Here is a 26,178-nt window from a genome sequence, read left to right as displayed (position 1 = left end):
GAGAATGGCGTGAACCCTGCAGGCAGAGCTTGCAGTGAGCAGAAGTTGTGCCACTGCACTCCAGCCTGGGCGACAGAGCGAGACGCCGTCTCAAAAAAAAAAAAAAAAAAAAAAAGGCACCATTCAACTCAGCCTCTAACAGATGGAGCACCTGCCCCATCCAGTGTCAGGGGCTACAAACTTGGCCTTTCCACCCAGAACAGGATTTCCCTGCCTTTCCTCCTCTCCAACATTATTTGGAAGGAAGAGTTCCAAAACTAGAACAACCTCAAAGGTCATCTGGTCATTCAGTTCCTTCGCAGGTGAAAAAGTCAAGGCCCAGACAGGCGTGAGATGTGCTGCCCAGGGTCAGATGAGCATGAACGACGGCATGCCAGAGGTTTCCAATTTGCTTTCTCAAAGCAGACAAACCACAGCCCTGGTGCAGAAGAGAATGAACTCAAGGGCTCAGGCCTTTGCCCTCAGTGACTGGGCGGTGATGTCTATGTCCCTGGAGCGTCCTACCTAAGAGGAGTGCTTTTGCTTGCTTGGGGGCTTTGACCATAGGACAGTCTGATGATGTGATTTATGTTGGGGGCTTTGGGACATACCATCACAATTCTGACCTCCAACTGGAAACTAAAGGCATTTGCACAAGCCTTCGAGAGCAGCTGGAAACTGAAGGCGGACCAGGCAGGCAGTGCGTTATTGAGCCCAAACACCAGAGGCTCAGGTGATGTTCTCCGGTTGGCAATACTGTGAGTATCGTCACACCTCATACCGGTAGGAGGTAGCGCCGTCCATGTCTCCAAAAGGAGAGGAAAACCAGAAGCTCCACCTCTGGACCCTCCCAGACCTCACCCTCAGCCTCTCTTCTTTTGTGTGGCTCTAATTTGTATCCTTTTGCCAGAATAAAACTGTAATCCTAAGTGTAGGGGCTTTTCTGAGTTTTGTGAGTTTTTCTAGTGAATTATTGAACCTGCGGAGTGGGGAGGGAGGGCAGTGGGAACCCGTGAATTGACAAGGGTGGCCTGGGAAGCCCTGAACATGTAGCTGATGTCTGCAGGGAGGGCAGTCTACTGGAGTCCTGTGCCCTTAACATGAAGTTTGGTCCAACTCCAGGTAGCTCCTAAATTAAAGCACATCTCCTAAATGAAAGCACAGCCACTGCAACAGAAACCCTTGGGAGCAGGTTCCTTGAAATCTCTGCCACCTGAACAACTGGAAACAAGGATCTGGAAGTGGGCATTATCCAGCTTCAGTGAAGGAGGACCTTGCAGTGGCAGGTGGAGGGAGACACATGGGCTGCAGAAGACTGAGGGGGCCTCCAGACTGGCAAGCTCATGTAACAAGACCATTCCTATCCTGCTTGTTACGGCACACACCCAAAAGAGGGAAAATGGGAGGAAGGAGAAATGGCAGAGAACTCTATTAGAAAACTCCTCCTGGACCCTCATTAAATTCCAGTTAGGAAAACACCTCCCGCCTCTCTAGTAGCCGGTGACCTCCGCTTAGTGTCAAACAGAAGCATTTCCTATTAAGCAACCGAATTCAACATGACCCAGGTGCTCCTCCTCATAAAATTTAACTTGCATCTGCATCTAATCAAGTCATTAGATATAACCTTAAATTTGTAGACAATCCAATCAAAGGAATAAGTATAGTGAGACCAGGAAGAAGCAATTAGACACATGTAAATGATGTCTGTAGGAAAACTAGTTTTGGTTTCTTCAAAAAGTCAGTGTCATGAAAAAAATAGTAGTAATAGGGCAACTGTGGTAGGATAAAAATAAATTTATGATTCATAACCAAATGCATTCATCATTACTTGATTTGCATAAACCAGCAGAAGAGGACATTTGCGACTATTAGAGAAGTTTGTAGTTTTCAGATGATGTTGAAAATGTACTACTAATTATTGAGTTATGATAATAGTCTTGGGATTAGTAAGAAAATGTTTCAATTTCTCAAATATGCATGTGGAAATATTTAGGGGTAAAATGTCATGAAGTCTATATTTGCCTCCAAATACTTCAGATATATATTTACCTTGAAATGCTTCAGTGCTCATGTTTCGCAGTATTGACTTTGAAACCATGTAAGTGTTTTGCATAATTATAAAAACAAAATTACATTTAAAAATACTAAACAACTAAAATCGAAAATGAAATAAATGAACCCAACTATAGGTCAGGTTGACATAGAAAAGGATTATTTTAAGTGACTTTTATGAAACCCAGTATTTTGACTGTAAATATTGGGTATCTGGACAAAAAATAACAAAGAAATTTTAAAATCAATTCAGTATTGCTACTAATATTGGTATTGTTACTTTAAAAGCATTAACAAACTTATTCTGTCTAAAGTACAATGCAATGCAAATAATTGCTAATGTAATCAGGAACTAAGATTTTTCAGCATAAGAGAAATGGGATACAAAAATTAAAATCAAAGAAATAAAAACTCTGAAATCTTAAAAATTAATTGAAAACAATTACGTTTTCAATTTCATTTTTCTCTTAAAAAGCTCATATTCCCTAGATTTTTCCTTTCAAAGAACTACAGGCACTGACAACACAGGGCAGTGAGCACTCTTGGTGCCCAGTTTAGTGGTCTCTTAACGCCATTTCCCATTAAAATGAACAAGGCCCAGCGGGGTGCGGTGGCTCGTGCCTGTAATCCCAGCACTTCGGGAAACTGAGGTGTGCAGATCACTTGAGGTTAGCAGTTCAAGAGCAGCCTGGCCAGCATGGTAAAACCCTGTCTCTACTAAAAATGCAAAAGAGGCTGGGCGCAGTGGCTCACGCCTGTAATCCCAGCAATATGGGAGGCTAAGGCAGGTGGATTACCTGGGGTCAGGAGTTTGAGACCAGCCTGGCCAACATGGGGAAACCCCATTTCTACGAAAAATACAAAAATTAGCCGGGTATGGTGGCATGCACCTGTAATCCCAGCTACTCAGGAGGCTGAAGCAGGAGAATTGCTTGAACCTGGGAGGTGGAGGTTGCAATGAAGAAAGATCACGCCACTGCACTCCAACCTGGGTGACAGAGCGAGACTCTGTCTCAAAAAAAAAAGAAAAAGAGCAAAAGAATTAGCCAGGCATGGTGGTACATGCCTATAATCCCAGCCATTCAGGAGGCCGAGGCAGAATTGCTTGAACCCAGGAGGCAGAGGTTGTGGTAAGCTGAGATCACACCACTGCACTCCAGCCTGGGTGACAGAATGAGACTTGGTCTCAAAAAGAAAAGGAAAAGAAAAGCAGCAAGGCTCCCGGAGAGACAGGGGATTCTACATAGCAAATATACAAGATGAGCTAGAAGGTCTTAAAGAAGGAAACTAACAGAACCTACTGGGGTCATGTCCAAAGGGCATAAGAGTTAAGATAAAAGACTCTCACAGCTCAACAATAGGATCATTCCAGCCTTGAAAAGTACAGCTGCAATGTAGTTAAACAGGTACAATATTAAAAGTCCACTAGTTTGGAATAATACAGAAAATAAAACACATTACCTTGGGACACCGCTAGGGCAACAATTCATTGTTTTGAAAACAGGTGAGTAATGGCAATGAATCCAGGGTTTTGTCTAACTTTCCCATATAGTTTTTATTTGAAGGTGACCAAGCAAAAGAACTAGTAAATGCAGAAAAATAATAGAACTAGAAAACAACGATTTTTCAACCACTAATTAAACAATGATTTGTAACAGATGGGTTCACTGACAATCTGGACACACGAAGAGAGAGCAACAGGCACGAAGTGCACAGCATCACTGATGAAGTCTCTTTTGCCAAAAAAGGAATCTGAGTCTGATCAAGTTTTTTTGTTTTGTTTTGTTTTTGAGACAGAGTCTCACTCTGCCACCAGGCTTGAGTGCAGTGGCGCAATCTCAGCTCACTGAAACCTCTGCCTCCTGGGTTCAAGCGATTCCCCTGCCTCAGCCTCCCAAGTAGCTGGGACTACAGGCACGTGCTGCCACGCTCGGCTAATTTTTTGTATTTTAGTAGAGATGGGGTTTCACCATGTTGGACAGGATGGTCTCGATCTCCTGACCTCGTGATCCGCCTGCCTCAGCCTCCCAAAGTACTGGGATTACAGCTGTCAGCCACCGCACCCGGCCTCTGATGAAATTTTTATATCTAACTATTAATTTACAGAAAATGTAGGGGACAGTGGAATACTTAAGCAACATCACAGGATACAATTAGGCAATACCACACTGTATAGCGAGATCTACAGGACAAACAACCTTTTTTTTTTTTTTTTTTTTAAACAAACCCATGAAAACAAAAAGGGGAAAGGAAAATTGTTAAAAGCCGAGAGATGTAAGAGACATAGCAACCAGGTGCAGTGTATGGGCCTTGTTTGGATCCTAAATAAAACGCACCAACTATAAAAAAGAAATTATAGGAAAACAACGGAATTGGAATACTGATAATATTAGATACTATAAAAGAATTTTTCATGTTTAAGGTGTGATAAGAATGATTTCTTAGAGGCACATACTAATTATTGACAAATAAAGGGGATCTTTAGGTTTGCTTTTTTTTTTTTTTTTAAAGATAGGGTCTCTGTCGCCTGGCTGGAGTGTAGTGGTTCAAGCATAGCTCACTGTAACCTCAAACTCCTGGGCTCAAGTGATCTTCCTGCCTCAGCCTCCCTAGTAGCTAGGACTACAGGTGTGCACCACCACACCCAGCTAATTAAAAAAAAATTTGTTATGGAGACAGGCTTTGCTGTGTTGTCCAGGCTGGTCTCCAATTCCTGGCCTCAAGTGATCCTCCTGCCCCCTGGCTTCCCCTAGTGCTAGTATTACATGTAATCTTTTCTTGACCTTGGAAATGAATCCACTGCCATGTCCTGCCAGATTTGCTTTAAGTAATCAAGTGGGACAGAATGGGAGGACCAAATAAAACAGAATTGGCCATATAATGATAACAGTACAAAATAGATCACAGATATACAGGGACACATTCTACTATTCTTTCTCATTTTGTGTATATTTGTAATTATCCATAATAAAAGATTTTTTTTTCAAAAATGCCTCAGAAAAATTAACTAAAAAAGATGAACACAAATATGTATGATAAAATTGTGAACTGTCAAATTCTAGGTGATGCGAATATGGATGCTTATACTTTCTAGTGTTTGAAAATATTCACAATAGTAAGCAGAGCTTTTTTTTTCTTGAGATGGAGTCTCACTCTGTTGCCCAGGCTGTATTGCAGCGGCGTGAGCTTGGCTCACTGCAGCTTCCACCTCCTGGTTCAAGTGATTCTCCTGCCTCAGCCTCCTGAGTATCTGGGACTACAGGCATATACCACCATGCCTGGCTGATTTTTGTATTTTTAGTAGAGACAGGGTTTCCCCCTGTTGCCCAGGCTGGTCTTGAACTCCTGACTTCAAGTGATCTGCCTATCTCGGCCTCCACTCAGGTATGAGCCCCCTTTTTTTTTTTTGGAGATAGGGTCTAATTCTGTTACCTAGGGTGGAATGTAATGGCACAATCTCTGCTCACTGAAGCCTTGACTTTCCTGGCTCAAGTGATCCTCTCCCCTCAGCCTCCCCAGTAGCTGGGACTACAGACAAATGACACTAGATGCCTGGCTAATTTTTGTATTTTTTTTGTAGAGATGGGATTTTGCCATGTTGCCCGGGCTGGTCTCAAACTCTGGGGCTTACAGGGGTGAGCTACCCCACCTGGAGTCAGTAAGCAGAATTTTATTTTATTATTATTTTTTGAGACGGAGTCTTGCTCTGTCACCCACGCTGGAGTGCAGTGGCACGATCTCAGCTCACTGCAACCTCCTCATCCCAGGCTCAAGCGATTCTCCCACCTCAGCCTCCCCAGTATCTGGGATTAGAGGCGTGTGCCATCATGCCCAGCTAATTTTTGTAAGCAAGCAGAATTTTAAAAGCACTTAAGACAGGGGTATCCAATCTTTTGGCTTCCCTGGGCCACATGGGAAGAAGAAGAATTGTCTTGGGCCACACATAAAATACATTACGACAAATGATAGCTGAAGAGCTTAAAAAAAATTGCAAAAAAATCTCATAATGTTTTAAGAAAGTTTACGAATTTGCTTTGGTCCACACTGAAAGCTGTCCTAGGCTGCATGTGGCCCATGGCCTGCAGCCCGCAGGTTGGACAAACTTGACTTAAAACCAGGCAGGACTCAGAGCCGTGTGTCCAGCTAGAGGGATTATGAAAGGTGGTTACAGACACCTAATGCCAGCCATTACCAGTAATCTCCCCCCAAATTCAACGCAAATGACAAAATTCACCAAAAATGCTCAAACATGAACTACTAAATTATGAAGGCAAAGAAAAAATAGGGACCTAGACAAAAGGATTTCATCTGACTGAACAGTGAAAACATGTTTATTATACTTACTGCAACCCCAGGGGAGCTCAAAAGTTTTATGGTATGGAGCTCCATTATATAGAGTTATAAATAAACCAAGATAAAGCAGCTAACCAGCTTGTTACTCAGACACATTAACCAGGCCGTGACATCAGTAGCTGTTGCAAAACCACTGCTTATCGACCGAAATACATAACCACAGCATAGTCTCATATCTTCCATGGCCACAGATAAAGATACTTTTCATACCTGATGATGACGCACTGGTTCTCTCTGTCGATGATCATGTTTCTGTACACACTATCAGCAAGGGCATAGATATGTGGTGGGTTTTCATACTGTGCCTAGAAAAGCAAAAAATAATAATACATAAATAATAAAAATTAAACAAGAAAAACAAAATCATGGTCAGATAGGCAACACATTAAATTTCTTTTTCTGAATTTGGAAATGAATCGTGCACTATAGTTCCAACGCCTATAATTACATCTTAAAGGTTGCATGATACAAGAATTCATAAAATTTCCTAGGTCATCAAGGTTACACCCTCGCAAAATTAAGATGGAATTTGGAAGGAGTCCTCCGTAGGCATATCCATGATTCAGCCTTCTGGATGTGGAGCGTCTTCAGACACTCCAACACCCCACCCTTCCACCCATACATGCCTCTGCAGTTGACAGCCCATTTCTAAATGTTTCTGTAGACACTCGGGCAACAGGTCTTAGGAGAGGCCTGCCCAACACCTAGCTCTGACTTCTACCAGAATTCTAAATTCCTATGTAATTTTTTCGAAGAGGCCACGTTATAGATTCTGGGGCCTCAGAAGGAATTAGGTGAGATTATCTATGGATCAGAAAAAAATACTTAAATCTTTCCATAAGAAGAGGGCAAGAAGGTGTGTTCTTTAAAGGGATAAGCTAGTTTGGCCAGTTTGTTTCATCTCTATTGGAAAAAAAAATCCTACCACACTAAGATATTCTCCTGGGTTTGTGATTTCATCTATGGGATATCTTAGCTATGCACAAATATCAAACTAAATACATTTTCCGTGCTTAATAAATTCTCAGGCTGACTTCAGCCCTGCTTTATTCAATTTCTTGACGCCCACCTTCACCACAACCTCAAAAATTACTAAAAAGAGAATACTTTGTTGGGTATATGTGGAGAAAAAACACTCCTAGCCTGTGATCACTCCAAGCTACTTGGCAGGCTAAGGCAGAAGACTCATTTAACCCCAGGACTTGGAGTCTAGTCTCCACACACAAAAAAATTTTTAATTAGCTGGGTGTGGGAGCACATATCTGCGGTCCTAGCTACTTGGGAGGCTGAGGTGGGAGGATAGCTTGAGTTCAGGAGCTGGAGGATGCAGTGAGGTATAATTATGGGAATAATAGCGTTCAAGCTGCAAGTCTCACACTATAAATGATGGATGGGAAAGCAATTTGAAAAGGTAGAGTGATATACAAAGGTGAAGCTTAACTTAATCCATCTTTGGATTAATTTACTCAATCCATTTTATTGTACAGTGACTTACTATAGAAAAGGGGGCCTGGCTGAGAAGTTCTTGCTCACTGCCATGCTCTGGAAGATGAGAGTTTGGTGGGGAGGGGTTAGGATGAGGGGGCTTTGTATCCAATACGCAGTGTTCTTCCCATGTTGTAGGCAGGGGGCTCATAAGGGGAACTACCCAGGGAGGGCTGCAAGCTATGCCTAGGACTGATCACCTAAAGAACCCTATGCAGGAGCCAGAATATGTGATCTCTGCCTTAACCTTATGGTCAGGAGCAGATACCTGGATATGGTTTTAAATGGACTTCTAGTATACACTAGGATTGTGCAGGATTATTATAGCTATTATTTTACTTTAACAGAGTTTAATTGAGAAAAGAATGATTCGTGAACAAGGCCGCCTTGGAACAAGAATAGGTTCAGAGAGCCTCCAGTGCTGCCATATGCTATAAGATTTTTGGGCAGAAAAAGGAAAGTGATATACAGAAAATGGAAGTGAGGGCCGGCCCTGCCTCAGGCCTGTAATCTCTTTGGGATGCTGAGGTGGGATGATCACTTGAGGTCAGGAGTCCGAGAACCAGTCTGGCCAATGTGGCAAAACCCCGTATCTACTAAAAATACAAAAATTAGCCAGGCGTACTGGCACATGCCTGTAATCCCAGCTACTCAAGAGACTGAGGCAGGAGAATTGCTTGAACCCAGGAGGTGGAGGTTGCAGTGAGCTGAGATTGCACCACTGCACTCCAGCCTGGTGACAGAGTGAGACTCCGTCTCAAAACAAAACAAAATATATATATATATATATATATACACACACATATATATATATGTATATATATATACAGAAAATGGAAGTGAGGTACAGAAAGAGACAGATTAGTTACAGACTACTTTGGAGTTTGCCTTATTTGAACACAGTTTGAATAGCTGGCCACCTTTGATTGGCCAAAACTCAGTGACTGGCAGAAGAGCAGGTTATAGTTTGTTTATACATCTGGTTAGGCTACAGTTTACCATGTACAGAGAAACATTTAGGGCTGGGTGTGACGGCTCATGTCTGTAATCCCAGCACTTCTGGGGCAAGACCAGAGGATCACTTGAATCCAGCAGTTCTAGATCAACCTGGGCAACATAGTGAGACCTCCTCTCTACAAAAAAGAAACAAAAGTAGCTGGACATGGTGGTGTGCGCCTGTAGTCCCAGCTATTCGCTTGGGAAGCTGAGGTGGGGGCATCGCTTGAGTCCTGGAGGTGGAGGTTGCTGTGAGCCAAGATCACAGCACTGCACTTCAGCATGGGTGACAGAGTGAGACCTTGTTTCAAAAGAAAAAAGAAAAAAATCTTTAGCCCGAACTTAAAATATGTAAGGAGGCAGCTTTAGGCTAAACTTAATTTAACAATTCCCCTCTCTTGGTTTTTTTGTTTTTAAATAGAGGCGGGGTCTCATGATGTTGCCCAGGCTGGTCTTAAACTCCTGGACTCAAGCGATCCTCCCATCTTGGCCTCCCAATTTGCTGGGATTATAGGCATGAGCTACCACGCCCAGTCCAATTTCCCTCTTTTGGTCATCCTCTCAATTTTGAGATACTGACCAAAGCTTAGGCACTGATGTCACTCTGTCACCACTGTAAAAATGCACTTACTTGCTCTCAAATATCATTGAGACATAGCAGAATAGTGGGGTTTGTAAGATGGGAACAAAGATTTTAGGTTACTTTTTGTAAGGGTTAGAGTAGAGGGGACCTCCTCCCTGCTGGCATTTCCTGGTCTGTTTCTTTAAAGTTTCGATTATGTCACATGTAACATGAGTGACTCCATGTTGGTTTGGTCTGGTCTGTCAGACCAGACCAAATGCTAGTGCATGAGATCAGTCCAAAACAATGGAATCTCATAATTTTGTTTAAAAATTCCCCTCTTTAGGTCAGGTTCTCACTTAGGTGAGAGTGTCACCAAAACTTAGGCCTTAGTACCCCTCTCAGTTACCATCATTTTGGGTTTCTGGTCTCAAGTGCACAATCTTTAATGACTCTTTGAAATGAGAAAGTAGAGGACTGTAAGAAAGACAAGAAGATGGAAAATGGAAGGAAATGGAGTGGAAAGCAAGCCATGGGCAATGGGGGAAAGTCATTGCCCAATAAGGCTTCAACGCTGCAGAACTGTCATACTTGACCTTTGCATGTCACCCTGTATTTTCCAAACTGGTTTCCTATCTGTGGTCTTATTGAACCTCTCAGCTATCTGTGAGAAAACTATACAGTGGGCATTTCCTTTACCTGATTCTTCCCTCCCTTGAGACTCTCAAAGTCATTAGGACCTGACTTCAACTCCTAGCTCCACCACTCAGTAGATTTTAGTACCTCACACTCTCTAACCTTCAGTTTCCTCATCTGTGAAACGGAGACAGCCAGCATCCAGGGCTGTTTTATTATTGCTGCAAGTATAACATAGTACACGGCACTCAGTAAATACCAGTTTTACAATCATCTGTTACCATTAGCAGTAAAATTAAGCATATTTTTTAAGAAATTCTACATTTTCTTAAAGAGAACACTTCAAAAGATAAATGGTCTAAAAGGGACATGCATACAGCAACCCTTTTCAGAAAACTAGAGAAACACACATGCACAGCACTTCCATCTACAGTGCCTTGGCTGTCATTGAGGACGCCAAGCCAGCTCTGCGTGCCTGCTGATCGGGGCACTAGGGCAGGGCCGGCCTCTGCTGACAGTGTTTCCCTTGTGCTGGGCTCCCATAAAGGCAGCATTATCAAAGGTCTTTCGCGTGGCAGCCTCCTTCGGCTCCAGCTACCGGCACCATTCATCTGGCAACAATGGGGTGGGCTCTTGCTCTGGGTAAATTGCCTTCCACTTCAACTGATGAATTTGTGTGGGCTCTCTTTTGTTTGCTTTTTAGGGGTCAGGATTAATGAAAGCTCTTGTGCTTCTTCTGCAAAGAGGGAAGGAAAAGGAAAAGAAAAAGATGCAGAGATGGGGAGGCCTGGGGAAGTGATGAAGCACAGAATAAAATATATTAAGGAGAATTACAGCTTCCAGTTTTACTATACAACTGAAATGGCTGTGGAGCTGATTATGAATAGGAACCAGGGTCGAATTAATAAATGAAGTAATACAAGATTCATTTTTCATGTTCAAGTCATAGTCATAGTTTAACAATGGTTCTGATTCTGCAAATCAGTACCCATTGCTCTATTTTTTTTACCCATAACTGATTTTTATTCCTTAGATTTTTGTGGCATATGTGGAAGCAGGAAGATCCCTAAGCTGTAAGTCCTACATCCCATTTAATTAATTTTCTACGTAAATAAGGCTCAAATATTAGACAGTCCTAAGGTTTTTTGCGCTGTGCTCTAAAAGGCAGATCATTGGCCAGGCGTGGTGGCTCACGCCTGTAATCCCAGCACTTTGGGAGCCTGAGGCAGGTAGATCACCTGAGGTCAGGAGTTCAAGACTAGCTTGACCAACATGGTGAAACCCCATCTCTACTAAAAATACAAAATTAGCCGGGCGTGGTAGCGCGTGCCTATAATCTCAGCTACTCGGGAGGCTGAGGCAGGAGAGTTGTTTGAACCCAGAAGGCGGAGGTTGCAGTGAGCTGATTTCATGCCATTGCAGTCCAGCCTGGGCAACAAGAGCAAATTTCTGTCTCAAAAAAATAAATAAATAAAATAAAAATAAAATAATAAAAATTAAAACATAAAAAGATCATTAAAAATAAAAAAAGTCACTTAAGTTTCTCCAATAAAAAGTTCATAATAGAAAAGTGCAAAGTACTGCTAACTTCAAGAAAAACCACGTCTGCATCATAAAAGCCCTAAATAAGGCAGTAATTTATGTGACACGTAACTTACCGCTCCTTGGTACATTTCAATTTCCTTTTCCCCAAAATATGGCATCTGCTTGAAAGGATTGACTGAGATTAATACAGATCCTATGTATGTCTGAATTTAAACTCAGTTAAGGTCCATCATTAATCTTCATAGCTACACATTTTTCAAATTAAGTAACCAGATGTTATCAAGAATTGGTAATGACTGTCCAACTGGAAAGGTTGTGCTTATTTTCTAAAAGATTACAAATAAAGACAAAAGCAATCATGCAACTAGCACAGGCTTTGTTCCTCCTAAGGAAGAGTAATAAATTTAATTACCAAGGTGCTACAAAATGAAATCATTATGTTAAATAAATTAAAGCACATTCTTTCAAGATCGGCGACATGTGCAGTAAGGAGAAAAGAAAACAAAGCAAAAATGGCCAAGGAGTGAAAAAACCAGTTACCAGTCCTCCCCTCAAATTACATGCATTTTTTTCCTTTGAACTTTCGTATCTGTTAGGTACGCTAAAAACACATTCATCGGCCGGGCACGGTGGCTCATGCCTGTAATCCAAGCACTTTGGGAGGCTGAGGTGGGCAGATCATTTGAGGTCAGGAGCTGGAGACCAGCCTGGCCAACATGGTAAAACCCCATCTCTACTAAAAATACAAAAATTAGGCGGGTGTGGTGGCACAAGCCTGTAGTCCCTGCTACTCTACTCAGGAGGCTGAGGCAGGAGAATCGCATGAACCCAGGAGGCGGAGGTTGCAGTGAGCCGAGATCGTGTCATTGCACTCCGGCCTGGGTGACACAGTGAGACTCTGTCCCCCGAAAAAAAAAAAAAATCATCTACTTATTTAACAAATACAGGGATACAAGATGAACTAACAGCTCTGTTCTCCAGAAGCTCAGAGGAATTAAAAGGCGTGAACAAGGTAATTTTCTGGCCAGGTGCAGTGGCTCATGCCTGTACTCCCAGCATATTAGAAGGTCAAAGGGGTGGACGGCTTTAGGCCAGGAGTTTGAGGCCAGACTGGGCAACATAGCGAAACTCCATCTCTTAAAAAAAAAAAAAAATCAAAAATATTAGCTGGGCATGGGGGTGTGTGCCTATAGTGCCAGCTACTTGGGAGGCTGAGGCGGGAGGATTGCTTGAAGCCAGGAGGCAGAGGTTGCAGTGAGCCCAGATCAGAGGTTACAGCAAGCCACATCACTGCATTCCAGCCTGGGTGACAGACAGAGACCCTGTCTCAAAATAATAGTAATAATCATAAATAAGGTAGTTTTCAGAGAAGAAAATTATAAACCCACCTACATCAGGTTTAGGGAAAGAAGGTATTATTTCTGCTTGGGGAATCCAAGAACGCTTCTCAGAGAGGCTATGTTTATGCTGGGCCTTAAAAATTTTACACAACACATTTTAATACGCCAAAATAAATGAAGTCTTATGATCACATGAAAAATATTTCCATTTATTCATTCAACAATCAACTAATTTGAATTGGGTGCTTACTTAACATGCCAGGCACTGTTTTAGATGCTCGGGATATGACAGTGAACAAAACAAACAGAACAGATATAACTTCTTGACTTCATGGAAAAATCAAAACAACACACACACACAGACATTCAAAACTGTTTCAATGATCAATGTCAAGGTGTTTAGAAATGTTACAAATAAATTGTTAAACAGAAAGTTATTTACAAATGTATAGTTTTAGATAAAGACTTAAAACGATGAGATTTCCTCCCACAGGGGGACATTTTTATATTTACATATTAAGACCTGTGTACCATGAAAACCAGCCCAGGTGTTCAGTCAGATTGGCTGGTGCTGATGGAGATAAAATAGGACCTACTTGATAGTCTCACTATACTTAAATAATTATAAAATGCTCAGCACTGTGTCTGAACATAGCACGTAGTAGTGGCTTTTCCTTAATTAATATCGTCTAAGGCACATGTTTTATCCTGTTAATATCTGAAATCACGATGCATATTTCAAGTGTGGTTTAACATGCCAGGCGCTGTTTTAGAGGCAATGGTTTGTTAGTTTCTATTAGACACAGGGTTATTATTATTATTGAATACAAATCAATGTGAGATGGATCAAATAATCATATAATTTTTTTAAATATAATATTTTAAATTATTGTGTATATACAAAGGTGAGCATGCAGGATGACATGATTGTGATTTTACTTCTCTTTGTCACTGACCAGAGAGATCTTCAGACTTGAAAGGGCTGAACATGAATTGCTACTACGGAAGATGAGGTGGTTTTAAGACCACTCCAGTGGCGCCCAGTTCGAGGAGACAGTGAGCCATCACTGAAAATTACTGAAGAGTTAATGGAAACAGGGCCATGGAAAATGCATTCCCAATTGCCAAAGTCAGAATGAGGTCAATGATAGATTAGTAGCCCGCTTTCTTTGAGGTAAAATTTAGGACACATACATGTACTGTTAAAATTATTAAGCAGATAAGACGTCCATGATGCTGTAGCCAAGACTCAATAAGGGGTGATAAAATTAATTAAACACATATACATTTACATCTTAGCACCAACTAACAGCCCTATTTTACTTCAGGTTGACTATCCCTTATCCAAAACGCTTTTTGCAGATTTTGCATTTTTTCATATTTTGGAACGTTTGCATTGCACTCACCATCAGTTCAGCATCCCTAACCCAAAAACCCAAAATCGAAATGCTCTGATGAGCATCATGTCCATTATCAAAACATTTCAAACTCTGCAGCATTTCAAATTTGGAATTTTCAGATTAAGGATACTCAACCTGTACAGGGAAAATGAGGCATAGAGAAATTTTAAAAGTTGCTTAAGGTCACAAACTATAAGTGGCAGAGCTATGATTCTAACTCAGGCAGTCTGGATCCCAAGCCCATACTCCTGATTAACAAGCTAGAATGCCTAAGATAAGCAGGTACTGTGTTAACATTATTATTGGTAGCCAGATTTAGCAAATAAAAACACAGAAAACTAGTTAAATTGGAAAGTCATTCAAACAAGAATTTTTTTTTAAGTATGTCCCAAATAACTATGTTCCCCAGTAATATTTGGTACATATAGTAAAAAGTAACTTCTTGTTTATCTGAAATTCAAACTTAACCGGCAGTCCTGAATCTTATCTGGCAACCCTAAATTGGCAGCCTCTTCTGACTTAGATTCTGTGATGCTTTGCATACTCGAAAACCTACTTCCCTTAGGTGGATTTTTTTTTTTTTTTTTTTTTTTTTTTTTGAGGCGGAGTCTCGCTCTGCCGCCCAGGCTGGAGTGCAGTGGCACGATCTCGGCTCACTGCAAGCTCCGCCTCCCGGGTTCACGCCATTCTCCTGCCTCAGCCTCCCAAGTAGCTGGGACTACCTCGCCGGGCTAGTTTTTTGTATTTTTAGTAGAGATGGGGTTTCACCGTGTTAGCCAGGATGGTCTCGATCTCCTGACCTCTCCTGACCTCGTGATCCACCCACCTCAGCCTCCCAAAGTGCTGGGATTACAGGCTTGAGCCACCGCGCCCGGCCCCCTTAGGTGGATTTTGAAAGTATCTTTTCTAAATGGTAAGGACCTAATCAAAATTGAATGAATGAGCTGGGTGTGGTGGTTGGAGCCTGTAGTTCTACTAGCACTTTGGGAGGATAAGGCAGGGGGACCCCTTGAGCTCAGGGGTTTGAAACCAGCCTGGGCAATCTAGTGAGACCTCATCTCTACAAAAATTTTTTAAAAATTAGCCAGGCATGTTGGTACGTGCCTGTAGTTCCTGCTGAGGTGGGAGGATTCCTTAAGCCAAGCAGGTCGAGGTTACAGTGAGCCATGATCATGCCACTGCACTCCAGCCTGGGCAACAGAGGCCAGACCCTGGCTCCAAAAAAAGAAAACAAACAAACAATTAATGAATGAAGTAATAATGATTCTTATGGTAAACCCAATTTTAAAGAAATACAGCACTGCCAGAACCATCTTCACCTCAGAAGAGGGAGATATTTATTTCACGTCTACATCCATCCCCAGGGAAAAACAAACAGGCAAATAAGCTCCTTCCATGGAGGAGGGTACTTCTTCCCTTAGTTGTAAAAGGAATGTGGTTACTGCCACCTTGTCCTAGACAAATTGATCACTGCACACAAAGAATAAAGGGCTGCCCTCAGGCCATCAGCCAAAGGTACCACTCCCCACCGAATTCAGTTGCCTATGAGCTCCTAAAGTAACCAACATTTTAAACACTGTTAATCTGCTATATAAAGAGATACCTCATTAAGTCTTGATTTTTCACCGAGCAGATTACATAAACTCTGATTAGGGCCTGGTTAAGGAGATATTCAGGAAAAAAAATAAAAATAAAAATTTCTTTTGGACTATTCTAGGCCAATTCTGAATCAATGACTCAGCTCAGAATGAAATGAAGAGGGAAATTTGTACCTGCTCCCTAAATTTATCAGCAGGGTTCTTGAGGATAATATTATTTGGGAAGACACCTAAAAAATAAAGTTTGGTTTAAAATGGCTGTTTCTGGTTGGGTGCTATAATCAACACTGTGGGAAAACAAATGAGATGACTGCTTGAGTCCAGGAGTTCGAGACTAGCCTGGGCAATATACTGAGACCTCGTCTCTTCAAAACAAAACAAAACCTGCCAAGCATGGTGGTCTTCACATGCAGTCCCAGCTACTTGGAAGGCTGAGGTGGGAGGATCACTTAGGCCTGGGAGGGCAAGGCCGCAGTGAGCTGTGATCATGCCATTGCTCTCCAGCCTAGGTGACAGAGCAAATAAAATGAAATAAACTAAAATAAAAAATAAAGTCTCAAAACATAAAATGGCTGTTTCTACAGAAAAACTAAGGAGACTTTAATTTAGACTTAAGGAAAAAAACATATCGTAGTTATTTCCAGTGAGAGTTTGGAATAATTGTTTATCTAAACAATTTTCACCTTTTCCACCTTGCTATGTGTGCAGAGGCCTTAGCTATTTTCCGGAGACCTGTGCTCTCCTGCTGGTTTGGGAACTCCAGGTAATTCCAACAATGCTCACTCCCACTCCTATTACATAATTCAGGTGTGCCTCTGGGAAAAGCCGTTCCAATCATTGTCCCTACCCACGTAATCCTTGGTGGTGAAGGTGTGGCCTAAGGTTAATTTTCAAACTGCATGAAGATATGAAGCTATGATACCAAAAAACAGGAGAAAAAAAATGCCAATTATTTAAAAGACTCCGGGAGACAGAAGAGACCCAAGATATCTTTAATTGATGGGTTCCCAAATGCCTGTCCATGGATCTATGAGTTTTCACTGACCTGCAGCAAGAATGACAAAAAAAGAAACAATGCACTGAATTTTTCATAAAGCTTAATTTATTCAATATGAAGAAACTGTCCTTTATTCTTAGATTATTTCCTTCCCACATTTTTGGTGTAAAAATATTTTTTCTTTTATGAAATGTGATGGCAGTACAACTTTCAAATGTTTTCTGTTTGTTTTTTGTTTTGTTTTTGATTTTTTCTTTGAGACAGAGTCTCACTCTGTTGCCCAGGCTGGAGTGCAGTGGCGTGATCTCGGCTCACTGCAAGCTCTGCCTCCCAGGTTCACGCCATTCTCCTGCCTCAGCCTCCAGAGTAGCTGGGACTACAGGGACCCGTGACCACGCCTGGCTAATTTTTTGTATTTTTAGTAGAGACGAGTTTCACCGTGTTAGCAAGGATGATCTCGATCTCCTGACCTTGTGATCTACCTGCCTCGGCCTCCCAAAGTGCTGGGATTACAGGCATGAGCCACCACGCCCAGCCTCAAATATTTGTTTTTAATAGTCTTATCAGGCAGTGCTAAGAGTTGAACTTTTTTTTAATTTTTTTTTTTTTTTTTCTTGAGACAGAGTCTTGCTCTGTCACCAGGCTGGAGTGCAGTGGCTCAATCTTGGCTCACTGCAACCTCCGCCTCCCGGGTTCAAGCAATTCACCTGCCTCAGCCTCCCAAGTAGCTGGGACTACAGGCGTGTGCCACCACATCCAGCTAATTTTTGTATTTTTAGTACAGACGGGGTTTCACCATGTTGGCCAAGATGGTCTCGATCTCTTGACCTCATGATCTGCCCGCCTCGGCCTCCCAAAGTGCTGGGATTACAAGCATGAGCCACTGCACCCAGCCAGTTAAAATCTGTTTTAATAGTCAGTGAATTTCCCAAAACTACCTACACTGGTTAAGTGGACTTCCCTGGGTTCATCCGTGAGGTGACACAGGGAGGTGAGGTGACTTTCCCAGAGTCACGTGGAGAATGGGAAGGCTGGAACTCGAGGCTCTGGCTTCAGCCTGGCGTCTGTCTTGCTATGTAGCACGCTGCCCCTCCAGTGAACTGGATGCCAAGGGCCAGGCCTCGCTCGAAAACAACTACACTGCTTTGAAATCCAGTGGGGCTGGCACAAAAGTCTGGACTCCTAATTCAAGGATTAAAAATGTGCAGTCTTTGAGTAAAAACAAGTTTGGAAAGTTGGACCGAATGAGCACGGAGTGCTTTGCACAGGAACTCTTTTCGTCAGCCAAGTGGTCAGAAGTGCTCTCTCCCCATGCACAATAGAGAACACTGTAATGTTTTCCTCATAGATCTTACAATGTAACTGTAAAAAGTACGGCAACATTGATGACAAACAGATGGCAAATTAAACCTTCTTTGTCATAGGACAAATAACTCAAAAATACGGAGTTTTATTGGTAAACAATGTCAGCATTTTTGAAGTAGATTTTTTTTTTTCCTAATGTAGAAGAAATGTGCATTCAGCCTAAATGCATTAACAATCGATTGCCCCAAATGCTGATTTTCAATACAAGACAATGTGCAGGAATTAGATATAGAAGGGATAAAGTAAGCAATTTTATAACTTAATGTGAAATCAAGTCTCTTCTTAACAATTAAACATAGGAGAGGGAAAAAACCCAACTCTTACTTACAGTAATGCCATTCTATTATAATATTCCCTTAACATTGAAGTGTTAAAGGACGCTTTTATCACTTAGCAGAGGAAGATTTGCAGCAGACCACCCGTGTTATATCATAAACATCCATCAAGCTTCCTCAAAGCTGAAAGCTACTCTGTGCTAATGATAGAAAGCACATTTATGCTGGGCTTCCCATATATTGAGTGGGTAGAGATTTCTAAAACATAAAGTCATTAGTGGTCCAGTAACTCATTTCCTTGGTAGAGCACACGATTCGTCAGTCATCGATTCAAAGGCATTAATTCAAACGCGCATAAACAGCCCTCTCTGTGTGAGTCATTTAAAAATTCTGTTGTCTGAATTTAAAAAGCAAGTCTTAACAGTCAACAAATTGTCAATGAATACTTAATACAATGCACCATGCCAAAAATTATGCAGGAAACCAAGAAATACATGAGGCAGGATGATGCCATTTTTGTTAAAATTAACAAGAAAGCACACCTAAATGCATGACCATATGTGGTTAAACTGAAAGCTCTACTCCAAGAGATTAATAAGAACTAACCTTTGGCGATGGGTTCTGGGTGACTTTGGTATTTTCCTTTTTGCTTGACTGCATGGTATGAACCATGTTAAATGAACATGTATTGCTTTAAGGGGTTTTTATATGTTGCTTTTTAAATAAGATATACAAGACATAGTCCCTGCTTCTGGTGTTTTGGGAGTAAACAATCGTGATGGGGAGGAGTGAGGCTGTCTGGAGTTAGGAGGGACTGACTACGGACACCATTTGTTTCTTTTTATACCCAGTTTATCAAAAAACCATACTTCCATGTTTACAATGTAGTAAGTTCAGCCCACGTTCCAAGAACATTTCAAAATACAATTTGTTCAACTACTACATTCAGTGGAAATGAAGATTTCTATGGGCTTGTCAATCCTCCATTTATAACGGTTTCTGTGGCAAAATGCATTTTAATTTCCAATAAACAACTTTACAGTTGAATTTTTGGAAAATAACTCGGAAATATGGGAAGCACTTACACACCTGCCCTAGTGCGTGGTAATAATGACCCATACTTACTGTTTACTCGCTGCATTATTCATTTCGTTTCACCCTACAACAGCCTCACGTGGGAGATTTTATTATTACTCCCATTTTACAGGTACGGAAACCAAGGCACAGAGGTCACAAAACATTACGGTCACCAGATCTATGCAGACCAAGCCAGACAGTCCAGATCCACATCCTACCACCCAGCTCCTTCTAATGAATTATCTGCCAGTTTTCAAGTGCTGTGGGTGCTGCACGTAAAAGTGATTAACATTTTTTTGATGGTGAGAAGTCCAGATAAAGTAAGCATATGTCAGTATTTTGACCAAATAAAAACTTGCAACTGAACATAACTGCTTTTGTACAATTAAATTAAACGAAGCTGCTGGGTGTGGTGGCTCATGCCTGTAATCCCAGCACCTTGGGAGGCCAAGGTGGACGGATGATGAGGTCAAGAGATCGAGACCATCCTGGCCAACAAGGTGAAACCCTGTCTCTACTAAAAATACAAAAATTAGCTGGGCGTGGTGGTGCACGCCTGTAGTCCCAGCTACTCAGGAGGCTGAGGCAGGAGAATCATTTGAACCTGGGAGGTGAAGGTTGCAGTGAGCCGAGATTACGCCAACTGCACTTCAGCCTGGGTGACAGAGCAAGACTCCATCTCAAAACAAAACGAAACAAAACAAAACAAAAAAAAGAAGCCCTGCACAGGTATCTGGAGCAGAAGTCAGCAATTTTTTTTCTGCAAAGGGCCAGAAAGTAAATATTTGAGACTTTGCAGACAGTCTGTTACAACTATGTAGCTCTGCCACTGTAGTGTGAACACAACCCTAGACAACAACTAAATGAATGACCATGGCTGTGTTCCAACAAAACTGCTGTCCAAAAAATGGTGGTGAGTAAGATTTTGTCTGTCAGCCATAGGTCGCCACCCTGATACAGAAGTTATATAAGTAATAATGTACATTTCAAAATTGCTGAGTGTAGATTTTAAATGTTTACACCACACACAATAAGTATGTGAAGTGACGGATATGTTAATTAGTTTGATTTTATTATTTCAAAATGTATACACATATTAAAACATCACATTGCCAGGCGTGGTGGCTCATACCTGTAGTCCTAGCACTTGAGAAGGCCGACGCAGGTGGGTTGCTTGAGTTCAAAAGTTTGAGACCAGCCTGGGCAACATAGTGAAACCCTATTTCTACAAAAAATTAGCCAGGCATTGTGGTATGTGCCTGTAGTCCAGCTACTTGGGAGGCTGAGGTGGGAAGATCACCTGAGCCCGGGAGGCAGAGGCTGTAGTAAGCCGGGATCGTGCCACTGCATTCCAGCCTGGTGACAGAGAGAGACCCTGTCTCAAAAAAAAAAAAGAAAGAAAGAAAGAAAAAGAAGAAAAAAAAAATCACATTATATCCCACAACTATATGCAATTAGTATTTGTCACTTAAAAATAAAATAAGTTTACTTTTTTTTTTGGAGACAAGAGTCTTGCTCTGTCACCCAGGCTGGAGTACAGTGGTGCCATTTTGGCTCGCTGCAATCTCTGCCTCCCAGACTTAAGCAATTCTCCTGCCTCAGCCTCTCAAGTCACTGGGATTACAGGCATACGCCACCATAGCCCGCTAATTTTGCGTTTTTAGTAGAGACAGGGTCTCACCATGTTGGCCAGCCTAGTCTCAAACTCCTGATCTCAAGTGATCCACCCGCCTCGGCTTCCCAAAGTGCTATAAAAATGAAGTAAATTTTTTAAATGATGCAATTATAATGCAGCCAGTAACTCCAACTCTATCTGTTAATCCTTGAAAACAGAGGTTCAGAGGTTTAACTACATAGATATTGGTAGAATCTATGTAGTTACTATCCCTTATAGTAAATAAGAAACAGCAGAGTACTGGTCAGAATGGTCCCAATGCCTTGGAATAATGCTGTTAATTATTTGATAGTATTGTTTGCTAAATACCTGATAATTTGAACCTCCACCCCACCCCCACTTACCAGTGATGGGACAGGCAGCCCCTGCAAAAGTTATTACTGCATACGTTCCAGTGCTTTTAGCTAATAGTCAAACAAGCAGTTTAAGTAATCATAATAAGCCACCGATGTGAAAACTATTCTTCCCCAAGCTTTTTGGGTAAAAATCTAAGATGTGTATCACATCAGTAGCAAAGACTCCACTTTTTAATAGGTCATCCATGACACCATACTTTCAGAAGGTACTACTGGCATCAAAGTTACACTTTTTGGTACGATTACATAGATTTCACAGAGTTTTGCATGTCCATGACTAACTCTCACCATAGTTCTACCACTATATCTTTACATAGTTGCATCAGATGAAACTCCTAAATCCTATAGGAACTTAAGCAAATATCACAGTTCCCTGTTGATAATGAAGTCAACCCACATTTGAATCAAATTTCCATTCCGCATTTTTTAAAGCCCCATAAAAAATGGCAACTGGCTGGCCGGGCGCGGTGGCTCAAGCCTGTAATCCCAGCACTTTGGGAGGCCGAGACGGGCGGATCACGAGGTCAGGAGATCGAGACCATCCTGGCTAACACGGTGAAACCCCGTCTCTACTAAAAACTACAAAAAACTAGCTGGGCGATTTGGCGGGCGCCTGTAGTCCCAGCTACTCGGGAGGCTGAGGCAGGAGAATGGCCTAAACCTAGGAGGCGGAGCTTGCAGTGAGCTGAGATCCGGCCATTGCACTCCAGCCTGGGCGGCAGAGGGAGACTCCGTCTCAAAAAAAAAAAAAAAAAAAATGGCAACTGGCAAGCTAAAATTGAAACATAATGAACAACTCAAGAACGTCAGGTATTTTCAATAGTCAATCTTCACTTCTCACATTGCCTTTAGTAAACATTAAAATGCAGAAAAACTGGCAAAATTTTTAAGCCTTTTAAGTCCAGACTTAATTGTCTCTGCTTTGCAATCAGGATGTATTATTGACAGAACTCTTTGCAAACCAGGACTTCCTCTAGGAAGAGCAGAGGTTTTAGGCACCACGTGCATGACTACAGCATGTCAAAGGGACAATATTATAGATGAAAATAGGTAAATACTGGCTACATCTTCACTTTGTGAAATGCCAGGAGAATAAGTGGACATCATCTCTGCCCTTTGCACAGCCTGAACCAAGTGATATAAACATACAAAACCTCATTCCGAAACTGTGAAAAACAAGGTGAGCACACAGCATCCATTCAGACTTTCAGACAACTCTCCTCAAGCAGGAATAAAGCCACAAGTTCAGGTTTTTTTTTGTTTGTTTTTTATAATAGAGAAGGGGTTTCCTTGTGTTGCCCAGGATGGTCTGGAACTCCTGGGCTCAAGCAATCCTCCTGCCTCAGCCTCCCAAACTGCTGGGATTACCCACGTGAGCTGCTGCACCTAGCATAAAGCCACAATTTAACTGTGGACATTGTAATATCACTTAGAAATGTCCAAAGCAGCCAATAAAGGATACAAAAATGTAGTCGTCCATGTATCTCTTCTTCAGATTCTCCACGATGGAATTCTCTGTGATCTTGGAGAGTAGCACCATGTCGTCCACACCACTGTGCTTGACATTGTGGCTTTGCCAGTGGTATCGGTAGGCACCTTTGCTTCCCTGGGAACATAAAACACACAATTACTAGGATAGCTTATTTTCCCCTGTAGTAACAAAGAGAAAATGCTGTTAATTTCCCAAATATTTTTTCAAATAAAATGTAGCAGAATGAGTAGTGCAGAGAAAGATCCTGCAATCAATGAGGATTCAAGTTCCAGCTTTGCTACCTACAGACTAAGTGAGGGAAAGCTCCCTAAGCTCTCACTGTGTCCCAAATATTCTTCAAATAAAATGTAGCAGAATGAGCAGTGCAGAGAAAGATTCTGCAATCAATAAGATGAGGATTCGAGTTCCAGCTTTGCTATCTACATACTAAGTGGGGAAAAGCTCCCTAAGCTCACTGTGTCCCTAAAGTGACCTCTTTTCTCATTTGTAAAATGGGAGACAGACCCACTTCACAACGTTGCTGTAAGGATTAAACAAAATAATATGCGTGAAGTGCTAAACAGTGTCAGGCATGGTCGATAGTCTCTGATGACTCCTTCAACCATACTGTTGTGTTGAATTTGTCAGTGAAAATAAGCAACGACACAGAAACTTTCTAGTCTCATTTTGCAAATTATATGATAGAACCCAGAACTTGAAAGAATACGTATCACACAAAGGCTATGTCACACAGTCATAATTTCTCAAGTCATCTAAATTACTTTCCCTTCATAAACCTATCACTGTCATACATGTAATACTGTCTTTCCATATTCAAAAGATGGCTACATTTTTATGACTGATTATTGCTCTAATAATGAGGATGTGGACAGGACAGACGAAATGAGATCATGGAACACGCCCAGGAGAGGAAGACCTCATCCCCGCATGGCTCCCGTGAGCAGACGAAGCTGTGGCCCTCATCTACGTCTGGGATTTTTCAGCTTCACACCAGGGGCGGCCTCTGAACACTCTGTAGACTACACTACATTTCTGTAGTGGGGTCCCCCACGTGTTCAGCTATAGGCCAAGTTCTTATGGCACCCTTGGGTAGCTTAAAGTCCTATGAAGACACCTAGATAATGATGGAACAAAGTTGATTCATGAGCACTTGGGGAGCTGAGCACTTGGGCAGTTCAAAGTTCCTTGAAGGACACCTAGATAATGATGGAACAAAGTGATTCATGCATCAATAACAGTCAACATATACACACACAAAATGGGTGTTCCTGGAGTGGAGGGTAGGTCATTTTGTCCTGGGAGAAGCAGAAGAAATGACTTCCCGGAAAGGGAGCCATTTGAAGTAGGTCTAAGATATTTAGAATTTGCCGGAGGAGACCAGAGGAGGAAGGACATTCATTATAATCTACACTTATCAGCAAAAAAGCTAATAAATATGAAGCAATGGCAAATATTACATGACAATATTGGAAGATCCTCCCTTACCTTCAAATGCTTGCATTCTACTGGGAGTGTCGCCAATGGGTAAGTGCAGTGGGCACTGAACTGGGTGAGACTTGCCCCTGCTCCCTCCCTGCTCACTACCTGAGGGACTTTGAATGAAGGAGAGAAAAATTCTGAGTAAGGGTATCTAGAAAGGCCAACTGCTCAGACATCTAAGTTAGGATGAAAAAAGGGAAAAGGAGGCTTTTTGAGAGAAGATGAAAAGAAACAAGATAGAAGCCATTTCAAATTTTATTTTAAAATTCATTAAATGGTTTACTTTTTTTTCCTATGGGAAACACAGATCCTTTGCTAAGAGCAAGTTCTAAGAGGCTCTAGGAAAAGCTATCTTTTAATATCAGCCAAGAAGGGGCTACCACTGGAAAAGGATACAGTGTCATGGGCTCCTGCTCTGGAAAGGGATTCTGGAAGGCTTGCCACCCATGCTGTCTTGCCAAGGGAAACTCTCTATATCTGGCATTCTCAGAACTACATGCAGCATCAATTCTACAAAATTACCTCAGCCCTCACCACTCCTTCTTCCTCTTGTGGCAAAGCAGAAAGAGAAAAAAGCACTGGCCACAGCGTGACTCACTAGATTTCCATTGAATGCCCATGGTCTCCTTCCAGCCAGATAATTCCCAGTGATTCCTCCTCTCCTCACCTCCCCACCTTTTCCAGGTTTCTGGGCACCCACAGTAACTCTGCACAGAAAACTAAGGTTCCAGAGTAACCAACCTGTAAGTTGGTTGGTTGGTTTTTAGCCCTCATAAATGTCTAAAAATGTAAGCACCGTTGAACAAAACACAAGGGCTGTTAATAAGTGGTTATTCGACTTCTATAAAGGACAAGAAACAGAGAAGCTCTATGTCATAGTGTATATCTTTGTGCTGATCCGAAGAAACTGCCTTCCTAGCATAACCCATCAAACCCATCAGTCTTTCTGTGTCTCACTGCACAGAGACACATTCCTGACTGCCCCTACTCAGAGGCTGTTTCCTCCTCTTTCTCATGGTAGTTATTTCCTAGTAGAACAGCACTCACGGTGGAGTTCATTGATTCTCATAGTTCCAAATATCACTCGACACTGAAGATTCCTAGCCCCAGTCTCTAGTGCTCGAAGAGGACTCATTTTCCAGTCTGCTATCTACAACGAGGCGACAGTGGTTACAATATGCAAAGCAATGAGTTATTCGATTTGTGGAGGGTGATCTACTTACTACTGCAAGGGGTTAATATTCCCATGCCACATAGGAGGAAACTGAGATCTCCCAACTAGTAAGTAGCCAAGGCAAGATGTGAACCAAAGATTCAGTGACTATGGATGCATCCAAACGTGGTTTCTTCACAGTCTCCTAAATGAATGACTTACTGGATATTTCTAGCCATCAAGTTTAACATGTCAACAGAACGACAGACTGTCTCCAAAACAAAATGTATCATTAAAAAGACATACAGGCCGGGCGTGGTGGCTCAAGCCTGTAATCCCAGCACTTTGGGAGGCCGAGACGGG

The 26,178-nt window shown here is 41.9% G+C and overlaps 1 protein-coding gene across 1 annotated transcript in view; it reads right to left on the bottom strand.

The window, feature by feature from the left end:
• The window catches only part of MYO1E (myosin IE), a 242,623-nt gene that overhangs the window by 116,107 nt on the left and 100,338 nt on the right, over positions 1-26,178 (bottom strand). Inside the window, exons 2-4 of the mRNA XM_023228657.2 lie at positions 23,154-23,297; positions 11,722-11,811; positions 6,595-6,689 (exon numbers count right to left, since the gene is read on the bottom strand). Of these exons, the coding sequence (XP_023084425.1) occupies positions 6,595-6,689; positions 11,722-11,811; positions 23,154-23,297 (329 nt within the window). The remainder of the gene's footprint in view (positions 1-6,594; positions 6,690-11,721; positions 11,812-23,153; positions 23,298-26,178) is intronic.

Source organism: Piliocolobus tephrosceles, chromosome 6 (assembly GCF_002776525.5).
Source record: "Piliocolobus tephrosceles isolate RC106 chromosome 6, ASM277652v3, whole genome shotgun sequence".
Lineage (NCBI taxonomy): Eukaryota > Metazoa > Chordata > Mammalia > Primates > Cercopithecidae > Piliocolobus > Piliocolobus tephrosceles.
Note: the sequence above shows the minus strand (reverse complement) of the source record. Positions and strands in the feature narration are given on the sequence as shown.